Consider the following 22,173-nt stretch of genomic DNA (forward strand, 5'->3'; position numbering starts at 1 on the left):
TATTTTTGCGGTTATCAAATGTTAAATTATTATAATGGACACCCGGTATTTTTTTTGGAATTATTTAAATTTTAGGTCCTCTAGGTTCAAAAACGCAAAAACGGGCGAAATTCTTATGTGAAAGACTGTATGTATCGGGCATCTATTTTGCGTAATATCTGAAACCGGTGAAGTTATATAATAAAATTTGGTATGGTGATTCGAGTGGGATTGTTAAGTTTTTATGAAAATCAGACCTGGGACGTGGAATAATTTCCCTTTAATCGATGTTAGGGTTAAATACAACCAGAAAAGGTTTTCCAGCTTTTTTAATCTCTCACGAAAACGTTTCATGGAAGACAGTTAAATGTTGTCAACCAATAAATAGTTTCAAAATTTATTAAATTTTGAGCCATGTAAAAATCGAATACAATTTAGGAATTGGAGTATAAAAAAAAAAATGAAAATATTATAATGCAACTTTAACAGTCTGAAGTTTAATATTTGCTTTTAGAAAGTAATGAAATATTTCATTGACACGCGGTCTGTTCAAAAGGAGATTAGATTAAAATTATTAGGTTTTTCTAACATTTACAATTTTTTCAAAGGTTGTACTCACAGTTACCGGCTACTGTAAACGAGATGGAAAATCAGATTTCAAAACCGTTAAAATATTATGAAAAGAAATGCTATTAATTTATTTTTCTTAAGTTATTTTCACTCGATTAATTTAAACATTGTATATTACTCATTGTTTCATAACAGAAACAGATAATGAATCGTATCATTAGATAAAATTTAAGCAGATTAAATTGGAATACTGGGTAAATTTCATCTTTATTTGCTCGGTAACTTAATAATGCCTTCAAATAAATTTGACTTTTCACTATTAATTTGTTGTTTTCACCTTTCGTCGTGACTGTGATACATACAAAGCACGTGAAGTACAAGATGTTCGAGGCAGAGTCGCTATTTTTGATAGTAATTATGTTCATTATTCAGCCAGCCCTTGTGCTGAACAGAATGAAAGTGTGAGTGATATGGCTGAATATTGCCTGTATGAACCTAGCGTGCTGATATACGATGATATATTTAACTTGAGTGTAAAAGATAAAAGAAACCACTTCTTCCCCCATTTTCTCTAGTAATCTGAAATAAGATATTGTTTTTTTTTTTTAAGTTTTAGGGGCATCAGTTGTTACAGTCAGCCTCTTCTACATAAAAAACGTGAAATAAAAAAAATACTTTTCCTTCCTTGTTAAAAACAAGAGCGACCTAGTCAGTAGATTAGTCATGTCAATAGAAATCGTCTAATAAACGGGATTAAAACCCCCAAAAGAAACACAAAATGGCAAGGGTGTAAATGGTCCTTGCCACTTAAAAAACAAAACCGTATGTTATGAAACATTATCAAACACTCAGATTCACATCAAGTAAACACTATCCAAATTACCATTATAAATTATTAAAAAACACTAATATAAAAATAGTGTTAAACAAATAATGACTAGAGTGTAAGAGGCCCGTGCCACTTAACATCACACAAATCACTTCACTTATAATCGAAGATGTTCAAAAAACACTTGTTAAAACTCTCATGTTATTCAATAATAAAAAAACAACCTTTATTAAAAGAAATTCTTCATGGAAGCATAAAATCAGTCTCTTCTTGACTTCTATCGCCGTGGTTTTCCTTTAAGCCATCCTTTTTTGCTTCTTGTAGACGGCACGCAACAACACCTTGTTCTTGAATTTAATCTACAATCTCCTCTTCTGTGCCGTTTAACAAATCCCTGCACACCATAACGCCCTTTGAGGTGTTCAGAGTGCTATGGGGAGCTACCTCATATCGATGACTCCGATATTCTTAGCTTTTAATAATCGCAACGATTGAACGTCGTTTTCAGTTTCCACAAAAAGTCCTACTGCAGTTTTTCTTGTCTCTTTAACCGGTCCTTCCGTGATGCCACGAGCAATCACAAAAGGGGAAGGAAAGCGTCTTTCTTCTTTATAACTAAATATTTTGGTACTGAGCCACTATTCTTCGGTCTAAACTTCGAAGTTTCCTTCTTCCTTTCCAGATCTATAACCTCTTCTTTATCGCTAAATTCTCCACTCTTCCTTCTCTTCACCTGCGTAAACAAAAGCTCTCCAGGACGAGACTTTTTACGTAGACCCTCTGCAACGGAAGATGTGGATATTAAGTTATCCATAAACGTATATTTACGCCAGTCATGATATCATAAGGTTCAGGCGGAAAGACATTGGGCGTGCCCCGGATCATTGATCCTGCCTGGGTTCCCCCAGTCAGCCGTCTCCCACAAATTTAACCCGTGTCGCGGAGTCAGGTACTGCCTGACCCACGATACCGACGTCCCTGGGCTTCACGTAGCAGTAAAGGCGCCGATACCTTTACCCATGGAACCATCCTTGCTAAGGGACGAAGTGACTGACTCACGCTGGATGGCGCAAGACTTCGGCAGAGCAAGCTCACAGCAGCCAATCCTCAACCCGGCTCCACAACCGAGAAGAGGGATGAGCATTTCCCGTCCGCACTCCGCCCAGCGTCGGCAAAACAGATCACGATCATGCCTCCTGCCCTCGCTGCTAACAGCGAAATCGAGAAGCACAACCGCAACCAGCTCGAGACCGCCAATCCCGTGCTCCACAGGGAACTCCTGAGCAAGACCATTTCCCCGTTGGCCGACATAAGTGAAATACCTTGTTATTTTCGACAATAACGTCACTTTAGAGAGTGACTGATCTCATGTCAAATGGCCTAAAACTATTACGGTTACAACACTTAACATTCATAAATTATTAGTTTCAATGAAGCGGGATATGAGTTACTGCAAGAAGCCAGAGGGTGACTCCAGAAAGGTTGTTGTGTGTTGTACACAACAATTGAAAATCACGTCAAACGTCTTCGTTAAGAAACTGGGTATTTGGTTTCGCATGAATTGAAAGAGATTCATTTAACACAACGAATCAATATTTCTGATACGCATCTCAAACGCGATGAGGCGACCTTTTATTTGAAACGAATCATCACCGATGATAAAAAGCGGATCGCCTACAATATCATCAATCGAAAACGATCATGGTCCAAGCGTGATGACCGGCACAAGCCACATCTAAGGCTGAATTGCATGAAAAAAAATCATACCGTCAATTCGGTTGAATTACAAAAGTGTTATGTATTTTGAGTTGTTTCAAAGGAACCAGACGATCAATTCAAATATTTACTGTTAAAAACTAGTGAAACTGGAGGAAGCAATCAAAGAAAAAAGGCCAGAATTGACAAATCGCAAAAGAAATGTGTTCCACCAAAACGCTGCCAGGGTTCACACATATTTAGTAACTGGTGGAAAATTATTGGTTCTCGGTTGAGAAATAATGTCTTATCTTCCCTTATAGCCCCTAATCTTGCACCATCAGGTTACCTGATGGTGCAAATTTATTTCGAAATTTGCAAAACTCTTTTAAGAATGGCAAAACCTTCACTGATTATGATGACCTGAAATCGCATCGGTTTAGTTTTTTGTTGATAAGGACCAGAAGTTTTATGAGCGCGGAATCATGAAGTTGTCAGAAAGATGACAAAATGTTATCGAACAAAATGGAAAATATTGATTTAAGTTTATTCTTTTATAAAAATTAAATGGAGTTTTATTTCACATTACTAAACCCAAATTACTTTCTTGCATATCGAGATGTATATACTCGTAAAATCTTTTCCCCTTCCATTAACCTAGACCAGTTTTAACCCAATATTATCTTTATCCGAATATCTGTATATTTATAAATACCTGCCAGTCACGGTAAGTGTGCAGGCAACAGTTTTTTTTGTAAATAATTTTTTACTTATAAATTTCTATCAAATCTTTATAATGATTTTTTATATTAATAAACAGTTTTTCATGTTTTATATATATATATATATATATATATATATATATATTTTGAATGATATAATTTTTTGAAGTACATGTACGAGTAAATACAATATATTTACTCTATGTTGTTTGAGTACATACCAGGTTTCTATGTTTTTACTTTCAGTTTTAAATTAAACTGGTTCATAATTACGTGATTTAAATCGTTAATAAAATCTTTATTAATCTGGGATATGATAAACAGGATTTCGCCTACTTAAAAAAAAAAAATGTATGTCATGAGAAAAAATATGGTTTTTTACGTATTTCTGATTTTGGAAATAAGTACATTTTATTATATATTTGAAAAAAAAAAACACGCTAACATTTATAAATCTTTTTTGACCTTCAAAATTTCTTAATATATATATATATATATGCTTTTTATTTTATTTGTGCATATGTAAATGTGAAGTTGTACACATGCACGTACGCAAACATATACGTTTTATTTTGTTATTTGTTAACTGGCCAGTCAGTTAACCTGTTTTACAAGTTCGGAATAGAAGTGTAAGAAAATTGTTTTCTTATATTGAACTGTTCCAGTATGTATGCACGCAGATGCAAATAATAAATATATACTGTTAATTGTTTCTATAATTTTCTTAAACCTTTTTAATTGTTATTTGTGGGTACATAGTCGCTGTAATAATAATAATTAAGATAATGTAACATAATATTATAAGTAAAAATATGTTAGTTAATTTAACGAATTGTAATTAGTAAACTTTCTCTATGGAAAGCAATGTTCGTACTGTAATACAATAAAATCCTTTAAAAAATTAACTTATCGTAATTTAAGCAGTAATACTATTCTTAATTCTTTTTTCTTAAATATCTCGTAAAAAATACTGTTTTGATATTTCTGTTTTAATACTGTCTTAATACTGTATTTATATTTAATTCTCACAGCGACCAATGAAAAAGACTTTTCAGTCATGGCTGGCTAAGGTATTAGCTTTAAATGCCTTCTTAATGATACTGTTTCAAGTTTGTCATTCTATATGACGTGCAATACGGTTTCTCTGTTTTTTTTAATTAGAAAATGGATGTAGATGCTTATAAATAAATTTATTTACTTATGTATTATTAATTTATGAATTCTTTTTTTCGAAATGTATACGTTGCAATCTGTTCAACTAGTGTAGAATAAACAAACCCCCCTCCCACGGCCTGTTGAGATGAGGTTGATATGTATGACATGTAAATGAGGTGTAGTCTTGTACAGACTCAGGCCGATTATTTCTGAGACGTGTGGTTAACTTAACCCCAACCACCAAAGTACACCTTTATCCACTGTCTTGTATTCAAATCCGTATAAAAGCATCTAATGTGTACTGATACTTAAGCCTCAGAATTTTCAATTTCGAAAATCAATTGTTAAACAACTGATTTACGGTGACGAGTTAGTCACTAGACCAGCCCGGTGGGCTTATGAATGAAGAAGAAAGTAAAATGAATATATATTTCTGTAAAGACGTTTTTCTAAATGCAAGTGACGAAGGATTTTTGTATAAAATTGATGTAAAAGCATTATGAAAACAATGAAAAACTGATAAGAAAAATCTTTAACCTTTTAATTTAATTTCGTTTTGATCTTAACCAAAGTTTTATTTGTTTCTTTTTTGTATTCGTGATTTTATTAAGCTTAATTATTATTAACATTTTGGATAAATTTTTGGGTTCCATTATGATAACTGGAAAAAGTTAAAAAACGTTTATTGTAAAGGTAGAATATCCAACACCACAAATGTTGTTGCTTAGTCTGACTGGTTCTTGACTAGTTATGCGCAGTCCCTGACGGCCAGCTATTCGGACGTCACATCCGTTCCAGCGACCCAGCAACAGTTTCTGCGAAATACCTCCCACTTAAAATTATATAATTAAAAATAGATTAGGCATACAGTTCATTACGTTATTAACAATACATTACGTCAATAAGTAAATAATGATATTTTTACAGGTATACATTTTTTTCAACATATTTTATTTTTAACTTTGCATCCAGTTCTTTTATTTATTTACTTTTGTTTTGATCAATTAAAATTACATAAGAATATTATGTAATTTTTTGGCAATTATTACTTTAAAAATGAATAAAAACTTCCAGTAGAAAAAACGTAAAAGTATTATCAATCTTTATGAAATTATATCAATATAATGAAGGTGTGATAAAAAATTACGAAAATTTTCATTTTTATAAAAACGTTTTTACTTATTCTTATGTATGATATTTATATAAGCATATCGTGGAGCATTATCATGGTGCAACATTTAAGAATTATTTACTCACTTTTGTGGTAGTTTTCTTCGGATCGCTTGACAAAAACGGCGTAATACTGCTAAATAATACTGTTTGTTGACCGTTAGTAAAACTATTTGTGGTAATAATTCATGATGGATGACGCCACTGTAATTGAAAAAAATCGGGTGGTGCTGTGTCGGGGACCACGGCCGTTGGTTTAACGTTAAATGTTACAGAGGAAGTTCCTTCAGCTACAGGTCGATCAACTTATTTGTAGAGTTAAATGGGAGAACCACCATCTTTTTTTTTTAAACTGAAAGTCTTCAATGGAAAATTTTAGTTCCTTCATTTGGCCAACTCTACAGATAAACTGGTCAGTCTGTATGTCAGCGAGTCACTTTTAGTGTATTGGATTGAAATAAAAACGAGACATTAACTGCGTACTAAATTTAATTTTAACATAAAGCAGACAGTAATGGTACATGATATTTATTTCGACTAATATTCGACGACAATTTTGTTCAACATTGGTCTGCGATATGAGAACTAAGAGACATAAGGTATAATAAGCAGCGGTAGAGGTGCTCGCGCCGTCGGCGTCGTTCACTCAGCGCGTAGTGCCAGCTTTGTGACGCTCCCGCAACAGTCTCGCTCGCTGGGTACCGGACATTAGGGTACCTGTACGTGGCCCATAACCTTCCCTTTCCAATGATATGCGTAATTTATATTTCCGGCTGGTTTTTACGCGGGCTGAGGCTGACATTGAATTTTTATACTATTTTACACGTTTACTTAAATTTTTTACATATAAATATTGTCCAAAATACAGTTATTATTACTTAAATCGATCTATCTCGACAAAATCTAAACACAAACACACGAATAACCGCGCTATCACCTCTAAGTCTTGAGCTACACTAATGGAAATGAGCGAGGGCACCAGTTTTGGCGGATCTGTGCTGTGCCACCTCCCCACCAACCCGCTCACCAGTGACGTAAACTCAAAGTCGTTTCGGCGAGCTGACCATGTAAGTTATAAAATGACACCGCATTTACGTCTTTGAGACTAGTAGTTAGGGAGTTATTAAGGCAGGACGATATAGACCTTTTTGTTACGCTACAGTTTTCTGTTTTGTTACCCGTATGTTTCGGTGTGATTTTAAAGATGTTTCATGTCAAAAAAAAGAACAGTAAAAAATATCTTAAGATTCAATCAAACTTGGCATGCTTTTTTCGGTCTTGGTTCTTCAGGAAGTTTCCATTGGAATGATTAGACTTTCGTTTCAATGCCATATCCGTATACCTAAGTTTTGCCACCTGTTATGACACGTTTGGTTAATTTTGAATTATCAGCGATGTCGACGAACAATTGTTTTTCTAAGTTGCTTTTAATGAAAATTCAACAATTTCGGACAAATTTTGCTTCACTCCTTTTATATCCAAAATGTCATTCAAAATTGTTTCATACGAGTTATAAAAGATTCTCACCTCTTCAGAAACTTTTCCAATAGTGATTCAATAACTGATGAAAATGTACTTTATTTTTTTGATATTTTCATCGATTGTTGATGCATTAGGACATCCAATCCTTTTGCCGTCTTTACAGCCTTCTTGAAACTGTTTATACCATTCATAAAACCTGTGTCTACGAAACATTCTCGCTAAAAGCCTTTTTTTAACATCTTCACCACTTCATGCTCTATTTTTAACGCAGAATTCAATGCAAGTCTTTTGTTCCGTCGTTTTGTTCCTCTTAAAAATATGTCCTAATTACTCGGCTACCAAATTGTACTACTGATATATTGATATACATTATAGACTTTGTTAAATCGCGTTGGAAAAACTTGTATGCCCAATTTGGTGGGGAAAATATAGAGCACAGAATTAAAAAAAATTTCATTACTCATTTTTATCACATCTCGTGTGTTTATGTGCGTGTGCATGTTAAATTCCATAACTAGTAATGTTTGTATGTGATCAGACATGAATTGCTACTTGTCATTCACAAACATGATATACCCATTATCAAGAATAACAAGATCTTGTACCAGATTTACTAGAAAAGGGACGAGTGAAGTGGTTTCTTATTTTCTTCTTCACAGAGTCAAATATTCCGTTGCGTATCCAGTACTGTCAAGCCTATAAAATGCAGGTGTTATGTAGTTCTAAAAAACACTTTTTTTACAGAATTTAGGTGTACCATTATTAGTCTAAAAGAAAGAAACTTGGATGCGTATTTTGCTAGTTTATATGTATTATAGTCATAAAAAAGAATGAGGTAGATTGTGTAAATTAATTTACTCTTTCTGCTGTGAAACAATGAGTTATATATGTTGCTAACTATAGACTAAGTAAAAATATATTACAATCGGCCCTACATGCATTCTTTTTAATTACAAGATCACTTACATTAAACGTGGATTGATTCTCCAAAATAGTACTGTTTTGTATAATATTAATAATTACGCTTTAAAAGAGTTACCTAAATTCCGTAGAAAGGTTATTGTTGATATCTATCTACAATATTTACTTTAAAATATTTATTCCCAATAAAATTATATACGAATTAAAATAAAAAAATCAAAACAAATAATTTTAAATTTACTATTTCGTTAAAATCGGCTCAATTTTTTAATCTCATACCAACAGTTAGAGAATGAAAAAGAAATAAAAGATAACCTTTACTGTATGGGGTAAAAGTGGGTAAAAATTATCTAATTTTACAGTAACCACTGAGTTAAAATGTCTCCAATATACAAAAACATATACTGATTTTTTTATTTATTTTTTTTATTCGACTTCCGTAATAAGTGATCGTGTTTCTGCCTTTCATCGGAAAGGGTTCTGGGTTTGAATCCCCGGTTTAATCTCTGGATTATTTTACGCTTAAAAATCCACGTTTTATGTAACTGTAATTAAATAACAGCCGTTCAGTTACCGATTTGAATAAATTATATGCATATAAAACTTAAAAATATATAATTAAATTAAAAAAAAATATCAAAATATTAAAATTCGAAAACAGATATTTTATATTAAAAAATAAATTATTAATGAAATAATAAAATTTGATATTGTAGAATTATTTGATATATAACATTTACACCATTTTTCCTGATTTCTTTTAAGGTTGAGATACATCCAATCGAAATAGCTTTCTCCGATAGTAATGATGATCATTATACAGCCAGTGAACAATATGAAGTTATCGCCTGGAAGGATGATTATAACTTAAACTTCGATGAGTTTAACCCATCTTTTACTTCCTTGTGCAAAGTAAAGGAAGTATTGTGATCGCGAAAAATTTCGGTTTCTAGATTTCAACGAAAATATCCATTTTGATTATCCCTGAATCCTTTTTTAACTAGTTTTGGCGTGACGTCTGTACATACGTACTTATGTATCTCGCATAAGTCAAAAACTACTAGTCGTAGTATATTGAAATTTTGGATTTAGGACTGTTGTAACATCTAGTTGAGCACCTCCCCTTTTGATTGCAATCGACTGAACCAAAAGTGTCCATAAAAAGTCCAAAATCCAAAAAATTCGGATTTGGAACTTTTTCTTAACTGCAATATTAAGCTTTCATCGAGAGCTTTTCAACGATGTATCATAAGTGATATTTATTTCAGTGGTTCCAGAGTTATAGCCAAATAAAATTTTAATTAATGAAATATTTGGATCTTAGGGAAGGCACGTCGGTTCGAATCAGAGTTCCATCTCCTTTTCTTTTTTTTAAATTTAAATATATTGATTTATTAATAATTATTAACCTCTGATTGTAAAAAAAAAATTACGACAATAATAATTCAATAACATAAAAAAAAAATAAAAAAAATATCAGAGATTTTTAAAGAAATAAAATTTTATGTACTTTTCATTTTGTGTAAATGTAATTTAATAGGCGTACAAGGAAGTCATGTGTTGTCCACATCAGATTTTACTTTTTTAGTATCATGTACTGTTTTGATGCTAGTCTCCATTTTGTTCTGTTAATCTTCTAACCCCGACTTATTTACATCTTATCTTATATATATATATATATATATATATATATATATATATATATATATATATATATATATGTCAAATGTATAAAAAGTATAGTACAGTATATATAATATATATAAAAAGGAATGTTTGTTTGTTTGTCCCTTATGCGTTCCTATACCATTCCCATTCATCCGATTGCGATGAAACTTTGGTGAGTTGTTGTGAGCTCGCCCGCGAAGGTTTCTGAATTAATTTGGACCCGCTAGGTAGCGCTGGGATCGAGATATTTAAAAAAAAAATTATTTATGGTCCGATTTGGTTCATATTCGGAATATACGAGTACATTAGTTGTGTGAAAAGAAATATTTTTGCGAAAAATGGAAAAAGGGAAATAGGGAGAAAGGTAAAAGGGCAAAAGGGAAAATGGGAAGAAGGGAAAAAAGAAAATGTTAAATTGTGTGAAGTTCCGTAATGTTCAGTTTTTTGATATCATTTGTGTTCATTTAATCTATACATATATATACTCAAATCTAGCATGGCGAAGCATTACCGGGTCAGCTAGTAATCTATATTATTTACTTTATAGATTGCAGTCTTTGTTTTCCTCTACAATCTACCTTCTACGCGTCCCTATATATATAATTTAATTAATAAACCCGAATGTATTAATAACGGTCTATCAGTCTTGTTCGTTTGTTTGCAACTTTCTGATACAGCATTTTTTCTTTACTTTCGTTTTAAGATATCTTAATTTTTTTACTTTATACATATCTAATCTTTAACCCGCGGATTTTAAAAAAATGTTCCCTTCCCTCCGCCGGAGCGGAGGGATACAGGCATTTACGTAGGAGGAGATGGAATCTTACATAAGACATCCGGAGACCCGTGTCGCCGGACGTGCCGGATTTCTACCGACAAAACCACCCCCTCCCTCGTCCACCCTCAGGGAATTGCCTTTCGGCATAACATCAGGGAGCGCAGGCACCCACATATGACGAACAAACTCAATCAACAAAATAACACCACCAACAAACAACTAACTCACCCGGAGAGTGCACCGAACACTCGCCGCACAGCCCCGCCTCACGAGCATCGCATGCCCTCGCCGTGCTATCGCACACGGCACCGTGCCGCATAAGTGCAACACACCCTACGCGGACGCAACCAGAGGCCCGAACACGGGAGGACGATGGGGACAGGCGAATAAGCAACACACACACAGCCGCAACTCACGCCGTAAAAAACAAATTGAGGTCACGACCACTTCACAAAACGATTTTCTTCCTTAAGCTTTTCTTTCATGATCTTCCTAATAATTTCTGAGATACGCCCCCACGACCGTTCGTCATTAAACGGACAACGTAATCTGGCGTAATCAGGCCAATCTCCGAGACCAGGCTCCTCCTCTTGGCTCCCATCTGGAGCACTCGAACACTACGTGTTCTACCGATTCCACCTCCTCTTCACAGTAGAAATACTCACAAGTTGTCCTCCTCCCCCAGTCAAACAGGTAGGAGTTGAAACAACCGTGACCGGTGAGGAACTGGGTGAGGAAGTAGTCGTTCTCCCACTCCCTATCCACCCAGCCTCCCACAACCGGTATTAGCCGCCTGGTCTAGTGGCCTTTACGGATGGCATCCCACCTCCTCTGCCAGCAACTCAACATCTCCTGTCTAGCCTCGCTTCTATCCAGTCCGGTACCTGTCATTTCTCTCCGCAGCCACCAAATCTAGGGATGGAATTCCGGCCAGAACGAATGCTGCCTCATACGTCACCGTTCGATAAGCGGAGATGACGGGGATGGCCAGTCTCCTCCTCACCCTCTCTAGCATGTCCCTCCATTTCGCTACTTGAAGCCCCTTCACCCAAGTCGGTACGACTTGAGTGAAGACCGCGGAATAAACCACAGAAGCGAGCAGCCTTCTTTTAGACTGGCGCGGTCCACCGACGTTTTCATGAGCCGACTCAGCGCCAGAGCCAGCCTATCTGCCTTCTCCACCATCTCCAGGACGTGTACCCGGAAAGTCAGCCACATGTCGAGCCAGACCCCCAGGTACTTAAAAGCGAACTGTGGATATCGGTGTTCTTTGGTGGTTATGTTTCAATTAACCGCACGTCTCAGGAGTGATCGACCTGAGTCTGTTCAAGACTACACATAGGGTACATTTACACTTAAGCGCCAGACTGCGCACAAATGCGTTGTACTCTGCAGAGTACTTTGACATCATGTCACTGTGCCGTTATTCTTTAACCTGGTATACATAAATAAATAAATTTCCTTTTGTGATAAATTGCTTCAAAGGATTTTGTTCTTTCGTTTCTGCTTTTTCTCATATACAGAGTGATTCAATGAAACGGAAAATTAAAAAAATTAAATAACGTTAATGAAAAATATTTAAAAAAATGAATTTTATTTCATGTAATTGTACAAATGTTGCCATTTTAGGATACATACATTTTAGTTTATTTTTTAAAGATGACATTTTGCAGGTGACCTCCTCTTCTACGTAAACACTCACGAAGTCTCTTCGTTAAATTGTTCATGGTTTGACGTAATATCTCAACTGGAATTTCCGCAATTGCTTCTCGGATCTTTGCCTTAAGTTCTTCCGTTGTAGCAGGTCTACTGTGGAACACTTTGCTTTTAAGGTGACCCCACAAAAAGTAATCGCAAGCTGAGAGATCAGGCGATCTGGGAGGCCATCTAATGTCACCATTTCGTGAAATGACACGTTGTCCAAACAATAGCACACCACACGGTCACTTTCTGGCTGTGCAACGGACGCTGTTGTAGCTGCGTAGGATTTTCTTGTGCCCAGTATCTGAAATTTTGCTTGTTAACAAATCCACTGAGGTGGAAATGCGCTTCGTCTGACATCCACAGTTCGTGAACAAACTCTTCTTTATCATTTATCTTCTGAAGCATTACGTTACAGAATTTTGCTCGCACAACTGCATCGTTCGGTTGCAGTTCCTGGACGATCTGCAACTTGTATGGATAGAATTGCAAGTCCTTTACTAACATTCTTCGAACACTTGAACTATGCAATTGTAAAGATGCTGAGAGACGACGGATTGACCGATGTGGACTTCGTGTGACAGCATCTTGTAAAGCTTGAACATTCTGTGGTGTACGGACGGTTTGCTCACGGCCTGGAGGTTTCTTTTTCATTGCCGAACCAGTTTTCTCAAAATTAGATATCAATGTTTTAATTGCATGTGCTGATGGAACACGGTCGTGCCGTCCCAGATTAAAATGACGGCGAAATTCTCTACGCGCTCCCTCCACACTGTCATTGTTTTTGTAAAACGCTTTGATAGCAAATGCACGTTGCGCACCACTCCAAGGATCCATGACAACTAAATGGCAGGTTAGGTTAGAGAAGCTGGCCCCACTTATCAAGTGGTACCAATCGCCCACGGCTACCAACACAACTTTCAAAATTTCCCGTTTCTTTGAATCATTCTGTATATATATATATATATATATATATATATATATATATATATATATATATATATAGTGTGTGTGTGTGTGTGTGTGTATGTATGTATAATATACCTTGGCTTTTTTAAAGTTGAGGAAACTGTGAACTCTTGTTTTCCCCCCAAGTAATCTGGCAGTTAATAACTGTTTTTCTTGAAAATGGTTATATCGCTTTCGGCGGTGATTGCTGATACATGTCAAGTTACTTAAGACTTGTAGACTTTGTATAAAAAGTGTGATATATTGCGTTATCTGATATGTATATATATATATATATATATATATATATTAAATACTATTTTTACTTTCTCGCCTACAGCTCTACTGCTGCTACAGCAGCAGCAGAACTATAAAGGGAAAGTATTGCGATCGGCCAAAATTTCATAATTCCCCTCAGTACAAAAAACACTGAACGTTATAGAAATCTGTGGAATGTATCTACGCATGTTCGACTGTATTTTGATTAACATCTCCGGACTGACTCAACATAAAATCTTCGAGAATGATTCAAAAGATTTCTACATTGATGGCATTAAATTTTGGACAAATTTAAAAAAAGAAAGGGGTAATTTTCGTCATATTTGATTTTTGACTTTTTATTTAATGGTCTTAGAAAAATCGAGTATTAAAACGATGAAATTACTTATATTAATCTAATTCAAATTCCAAAGTTTTAAGTCGAACAGATTTAGGGGAGAAATGTTCAAGATTATTTCAAAAGAGTTTTTGCTTCATATCTCCAAAACTTGTGAACCAAAAATGTTTTTTTTTTTTTTAAGTAGTTTTTATGAGATCTTAGAACTACGTTTCACGCAATCGTTTTAACCGATGTTTTATTTGAAGGCCTAAATAAGGTTAACGTTCTGAACGATTGAGTGTGTCCACTGCATCGGAATGTTTAATCGACTGAATTAGAACGATTTCTTAATGCTGTTCTAGGATGAGTGAAATGTACACACGAGGATGAGGTCGTATAGAGGTATATTTTATCTTATGTGGTTGGCTGCATTATTTGATCCTCTACTTTCATTGTGGACTGCGAGAAAACCGGATTCTCTTCTCGTCACTCATTCCTTTTGGTTTCGTTATATCTAATAAAGATTAATATTTAAATAAAAAAAACAAAAAAAACAAACATTTTAATAATAAATTGCTTACTATTAGTTTATACATTTTCGTATAAATATCTTATTGATCTATTTCTTCTAAATGTTATACTTCATAATCTCTTTTATATAATTTTTATTTTATTTTATAATACTATTTATGTTTATTCATTCTTAATTTGATGATTTGTGTGGTTAAATTTCTGCAACATTTTTCATATTATTTTTTACCAAATGTATAAATTGTAGTTTGTTTAACTAGTGAGCAATAAGCAACCCCTATGGTTCAATAAGATGAGGATGATATATACGACATGTAAATAAGTGTACTCTTGTACAGACTCAGGCCTACCATTCCTGAGACGTGTGGTTAATTCAACCCCAACCACCAAAGTACGTCAGTATCCACTGTCTAGTATTCAAATCCGTATAAAAGCAATTATTTCCGCAGATAAGACGGTTGAATCATAAAAAAAGGTCCCCAAAATCCGAGGTGGCCTTATAGGAGAGATACAAAAAAAATTAGATTGAATTTTATATAAATTGAAACACATGACAACCTACAATGAAACTACAATATAACAATGTTAAAGAAGGCTTTTCTTTTATGCGTGCAACCACCGACTGTGACTGATCTTGAAAATTATTACAACTTATCATATTATTTAAATATGCAATATGATAATACATTACATTGTAATAGTAAAGCAATACTAAAACAAAATAAATATTAAAAGTTATGTTTATTGAGCTACTGAGGAAAAAACAGACAAATCGTAATTATATACTGGTGTAGAGTAGGGTACGTCCACAAAATAGGATATCCAATTCGACGCTTTTGTAAATAGTCAAGGTCACTACCCGAATCAGTGCGAATAGGATGTAATTCCTTACACGCTATACAGTATTATTATCCAGATGATGATCACTGATCTAAACTAAGTTCATAGGCCGTTGATAGTTTGGGAGTCGTCTTATTCGACAGAGATATGCTAAAACTATAAAACTTTGATGAAAACTTATACCTGGTCTTATCTGCAGAAATGTACAGGTAACCTTTACTAGGATTCGAACCTCAGAACTTTTGATGTTGATAATCAGCTGTTAAATAATTGATTTGCGACGACAAGTTAACCACGAGGTTAGTCCAGTGGGCTGTATTATTAATGATTAATTTAAAAAATTAATCCATATTTAGTTAGTTCTACATTTTCCCTTCTGCAGTTAGAACAGTTGAAAAATGACAATTGTAGCTTGTCTAGTTTACAGAAAACAGAATTCACTATTTATATGTTCTTCAGGTTAGGTCCAGGGAAGTTTTTTCAGGTCGTGGGGTTTTCAAGTCTAGGAAAGAACATGAAATTCATTCACATTGGTTTCTTGGTTTTTAAACTATAATAACAAAAATTTAGTTAGGTGTTTGTATGTATTTAGTGATAATGTTTCTTTTGCTAATGTAACCTACCATTTATGTGTCATGAATATGTATAATCTTTTCTAAGAAAGAATAATCTTTGCTAAAAATTTACAGTATACACCTTCATTAAAACAGACAACAGAACCTTTTTATGTAATTTAAATTTCTATTACTTATTATTTTTATTTTATAATTAATTGAGTATTTTTTGACACTAGGTTTCCATTGATCCATCCAGGTAAATATTTGACAGTTCCTTTTTTTGTCTGTGGAATAGCATCCATTCCTGATGAGATATAAATAATGCATTAATATATCATGTATTGATCAGAATAACATTTTATACTAAACACAAGAATAGATATATATTTTTACTGAGTAAAATTATATTGTTTGTTTGCCGTATTTTGGATGGTATATTGAAAATGTTTAAAATATTGGTTACATTCATTATAATTATATATTACAAAAATTGGGTTAGACATGTGATATATATTAGTTCATAGGTTATAAAAGTAACTTCTCTAGTATTTACCTTACTGAATCAAGAAAAACCATTGAAAAATCTGGATGAGAATAATATCACAACCATGACACCAAAATAATCATCCAGTTTTAAAAATTCTTCCTACTAAAACCAACAAGAATCTAAAAATTGGTGTTAAAGGCAAAAAAAAGAGACTCAATCTTTTTTTGTAAGATTTCTTTTTATTTATTAGATACCTAGATATTATATTTTTAGTATTACTGTAGTTTTTTGTGTTTAATTTTAGATGCCGGCGCTGAAACTGTTCGGCAGGAAGTGGTTAGCTGGATCTGATGATTTGGTTTTCCCTGGATTGTTCGAGATCATACTGAGGAGTGTGTGGTAAAAAATTTATTTAACTATTACAAATGTTAGACTTTTTAGTCAATTTTTTGTTGTGTTTGTTATTATCACATTAAGACTTTGCATTATGAGATTAGTTTGGACATACATATATATATAAGCTGTTAGAATAAGTTTTTTTTTGTGAACTTGCATTTTTAGACAAAGAAAAGTTTTCATTTGACCTTCAAAAAAGAAGAAAACTTCTTTCTTATTTGATTATTATAACAATTGAAAAAAAACGGTCGCTACATAAGCAACCTTGGTATTATATGACAAAGCTGTTTATTTAAGAAAACAGCACTGGTTCTGTTTATGATATGCTGGAATAGTTAGTTTTACAAGGAGTGATATGATTACTTTTGCATCTATTTGCTGGATGCAATTATACTTAATCAACATACATTGTAAGTATATCACAAGTTACTAAAATGTTGCTATAAATATAATCTTTATTTGTCATATAAAATATATTTATATAGCACTCGCATTTTTTATTTTATTTTGTTGAACTGATAATTAGTAGATTATAACTTGCATGTAATTATTAAACATAAAGAAAAGATTTATTTTAACTTAATTTAATAACAATTTACATTATTTATTTTAAAATAAACATGAGAGTATATTATCAATTTTTAAAGAAAGGTATGTATTACTTTTGGTCACATGGTGGGAGTGGAGAGTGAAAATGAATTTTCTTTATGTTTTGGGGTATGAGGAATATGAAAATACCATTCATTTAAATTTTTGTTTCCTCCTATATATATGTATACGTATGTATAAAATTTTGTGGCTCAAAAAACTAGATAAATTTCATTGAAATGTATGTATGTAGTAGTAGTGTATTTGAAGTACTGAACTGCATATGAAAATTTGATAAAGATTGGTTGAGTTGTTCTTGAGTTACGCTCAGTTTAAAGTTGAATAAATTTGAAAGTGGCAACTTAGAAGCATGGTTTGTTATGATGCTGCAGGTTGGAACATTGACGTTTCTTTATCTGCAGTATTTATTGTTAACAGTACAATTATTTTTAAAAAATAATAGTTAATGTAGTTTTTCATTATTTTTTAAAAATTCTTTGTCTTTTTGACATGTAACTATGGATCAAACATTTTTTTTTTATGAGGTTGATACATGATGTTTCTGAGAGTAAAAATAAATGTAAAATAAAGAACTAAATTAGAAATGGCTGAGTAGTATTGAAGACAAATGTACAAAAAATTCTGTGGTTTTCTGTTTATCCTGAGATGTTATTCTACTGTACTAAGTTTCATATAAAATAAGATCAACTGTTCTGTAAGTAGCCTCTTGTCTTTGTATGTAGATGCAGTACTTATAATCTAATAGTATAACAATAAAAGATCATGAACAAAGCCAACTTGATTGTTTTGTGCTTGGTAAAGAAATACTCAGTAATTATATAAGTAGAAGAAATTTTATGATTTCTTCTTTGCATCGGTGTGAGCAAAATTAGGTAGGTATGTTAATTGCACACTGTAGATTAGAGTTTGACATGAAATTGACAGTGTTATAATAGAACTGTAACATTCATGGATGACATTAATGTGCACTGTTTCTCAGTTTTTTAATATTTAGATACCCACAACCTAGAAATTTTAATAAGCATTGCAAGGTACTTATAACATATTTACTACTAAGTAATTTAAAAATTAAATGGAGATTAATTAAATTAATTTTATTGTATTTTAATTGCCCAAATAAATAACCAAAATGACATCCTGTTTGTAATGAAATCATCTAATTACTTCAAGAATGTGACCTTGTGTTCAGAAATTTATGGGTTTTTGCCCCTTACCTCTTAATAGTTGGGTTTAAATAGATCAAAAAGTATTTAACCTACCTAAGAGACATTAAATTATGTGAAAAGATATACCTACCCTTTGAGTAAAATTTTGAGATATTGTATTCCATAAGGCCAGCCCCCTTGACTTATTGTGACCAAAATTAAATGGCATCACTGTCCCATATATAGAAATCATTGTATTAAATTTCATTTGAATTGTTCTATCTAGTCTGGGGATAAAAAGCAAAAAAAAGACCAAATACATATTTCTGAAGATTTCCAGTAATAAATAAAATTGTGTTTTGGTTAGACTGGGGAAGTTCATGAAACACTGAAGATCTGCAAAATCTCCACATGCAAAGTTTGACCTAATTAGCCTACTTTCCCTTATATAGTCTGCTGTAAACGGAGTAACTTTATAGCTGGAATATTAAAACAACAATTTTTATAAAACATTTAAATGTTGATATCCATGTCAGTATTAATAAAATTAACTATGTTTTAAATACTGAAAACTTTAAAAATGCATCACAGAACAAAGAAAAATTGTTTACTATTCAAAATATATTGTAGATTTTTAAGAAGTTTTCAGTATTAAATGTGTAAAAAATTATTTTTACCAGTGTTTATAAAATATGCATATTTATAAACAATATTTCAGGTAGCAGTTATACATGCTAAACCACTTTAATTCCCACTTGGACTGACTAGTGGAATATATTGTAAAAAATGTTTTTACAAATTATTTTTCTTTGTAAACATTAGTAGCATAATGTTAATGTAATCAGGGGAAGACCTACTGTTTATAATTGTAAGAATAGAGAATAAATTCAGTGGAAGATAAATAATGAAGAAAGAAAATAATAAGTTGATGAGAAAGAATGTTCTATTAATATATTACTGAAAAGAAGAGATTTTAGAAAATGTGAAGTTATTTATGTACTTCGGAAGTTTGGCAGCTGTAAGCAGCAAATAACAAGCAAAATATCTGTGTAGAAAATAACATTTGAAAAAGGGAAAAAAATTATTTAAATCAATAAGGATCTTGATTGAAGGAGGTGAAGTGAAAGAGAGATCTTGATTGGAAGAAGTTTTCCAAGTACTGTAGGTTGACATTTGGATCTGAATTTTGAATGTCAGATAGTAAACTACTTGGACCATTTTAATGGGATTGAACAGTTCTGTTCTGCCTAAGTTAAATTGCAAATTTTAGCAAACTTACACATTTTTTGGGTTAGGTTAGTATTAGGGAGCTAATTAAAATATTTTATTGTAATTACAGATAAATATGTTAACAAGCTACAATGAAACAGTTGTCTAAATATAATAAAAAATAAATAATTTTTTTTCCTTCCTGTGCGTGTGTGTTTTTTCTAAGTAGTTCAAGTTTTTATTTTTTTTTTGTTTAAATGCAATCTGGTTCATTGTATCATTGCAATCTCAGAGCAGTTAGACTGTTATTGTGTAAAGGTAATTATTTTCATATTTCTTGAAATCCTAGCATCTACAGTTAAAAAAAAAACAAAAAAAATTCCTGAAAAGATAAAAAAATATATTACCTATTATTAACAACTAATTTGGCCTAACTTACTTCTAGTTAATGTGCTCCAAGTCTATAATAATCTAAAAATAGTACACTAATATGCAACCTGAGGATGTTCATCTGAAGTATTTACTACCTTCTTCATTGAATTCTGACCTCGTTGGTCATCTTCACAGTTTGTTTAAAGATGCTAACATTTTCAGAAAAGAATGCTGTAAAAAAAAAAAACAAACATTGCAATGCAAAATTAAACGAACATAAAAGATACAGTTGATCAGCACTCCTGCAATATTTCCTACCATTAAAGAAAAGAGTTTTGAAAAAGGGGATTCATTCCTAAGAGTATAAAATCACTTGTGCATAAATTCACATCAAATATGTGAGTTATGAATGCATAAATACCAAATGTATAAATATTAATTTATTATATAATTTCATGTTTGTAAAATGAATGAACTTTACATTTATTAATTTCCTATTTCATCTTTTTTCCTTTAGCTTAATCTTCTATCAATTAAAATTGCATATATTTAAAAAGAATATGCTACTATTCATTCATTTATATTAAAGTTAATTTAGTAGTGAACTATTACTGAAGTTGTTATATATAAAAGAGCTAGTTTATGTCATAATTGTTTTTGACATTTTCATTCGTTAAAGTGAATTTCATCATACATAAATTAATATATATATATATATATATATATATATATATATATATATGTATGAAAGATTTTAAACTTTTCTATTATTTTTAAATCTTTATTTTTATTCCTTAACTTAAGATCTCTTTTTAATATGTTTTAGCTAGGTATTATTTTTTTAAATGTAACAAAAATAAATTTCTGTTTATCATCAATATTAAATTTATTATCTTCTTTGTCCAGTTAGAGTTATGAAATACTAATATCAATATTTCTTTACTTGATACTGCCTGGGGTAATAGCAGTTGCTTATGCTTTTATTCTTATTAAAAATTATAATTTTTTAATGTTCTCTAAGTACTATTTACGTGTGAATTAATGTTTTTTCATTTCTTATTTTTTAATTTTTTCTGGTTTTGGCTATCACCAACTTTAGAACTGCGTATCAACTTTCATTTAGCATTCTTTTTTCTCTTTATTTTACCTCGCAATTTTTATATTTTTTCTGACTGATTCTCTTCTTTCTTATGTCAATTTTGCTCCTCCTTTTTTAGGAGGCAATTTGTTTTGGAAACCTTTCATGTTTTTGATCATTTCTCTAAATTTTTAATATCTTGTGGTTATTTGTTTTTTTTTTGTTTTTTTTTAATTTTTACAGGTTTTTGCAAACTGTTCTAGTTTCACATTTTATTTCCAAAATAATGGAATATTTACATTGTTAATCTGTTGCTATTCATTCTGTAAAAGTAGCTATGAAAGTTTAGCATTTTCTTTTAATTTGTATTGAAGAATTTTTTAGTTTGTACATATAGTTTTTCATCTGGTTGTATTTTCCAGCCTTCTTCAATTTTTGTATGTGAAATAGTTTTTGTAAAATTCTTCTGTTGTATTGTTTTCTATTACTTTTCTTCTTTTGTATATTCTATTTTTTCTATTTTTCTACTAAACCTGAAAACTTAAACTTATTATGGAGATAGAAGCATGCAGAGGTATTTAAACCTTCTGGTTTTAACATGGTATTAGTGTCTTAATTTATTAATGAAGGATAAGAGTTTTTTTATAGAAGTTTTTAGATTAATGCCTAGGCTTTATTTTGTTGTATTATTCTTTTTTCTGGAGCTTTCTTTTCTAATTCATTTGTTTTATTA

The 22,173-nt window shown here is 32.1% G+C and overlaps 1 protein-coding gene across 4 annotated transcripts in view; it reads left to right on the top strand.

The window, feature by feature from the left end:
* LOC142324083 (diacylglycerol lipase-beta-like) overlaps positions 1–22,173 on the top strand; it is a 284,175-nt gene that overhangs the window by 176,857 nt on the left and 85,145 nt on the right. For all 4 annotated transcript variants that reach the window (XR_012756212.1, XM_075364715.1, XM_075364714.1 and 1 more), the window contains exon 2: positions 16,936–17,030. Coding sequence is in view for 3 of the 4 variants with exons in the window: in XM_075364715.1 (XP_075220830.1) it covers positions 16,936–17,030 (95 nt within the window). In the remaining variant the exon portion in view is untranslated. The remainder of the gene's footprint in view (positions 1–16,935; positions 17,031–22,173) is intronic.

The sequence above is a fragment of the Lycorma delicatula genome, chromosome 4 (genome assembly GCF_047948215.1).
Source record: "Lycorma delicatula isolate Av1 chromosome 4, ASM4794821v1, whole genome shotgun sequence".
NCBI classification, from domain to species: Eukaryota; Metazoa; Arthropoda; class Insecta; order Hemiptera; family Fulgoridae; genus Lycorma; species Lycorma delicatula.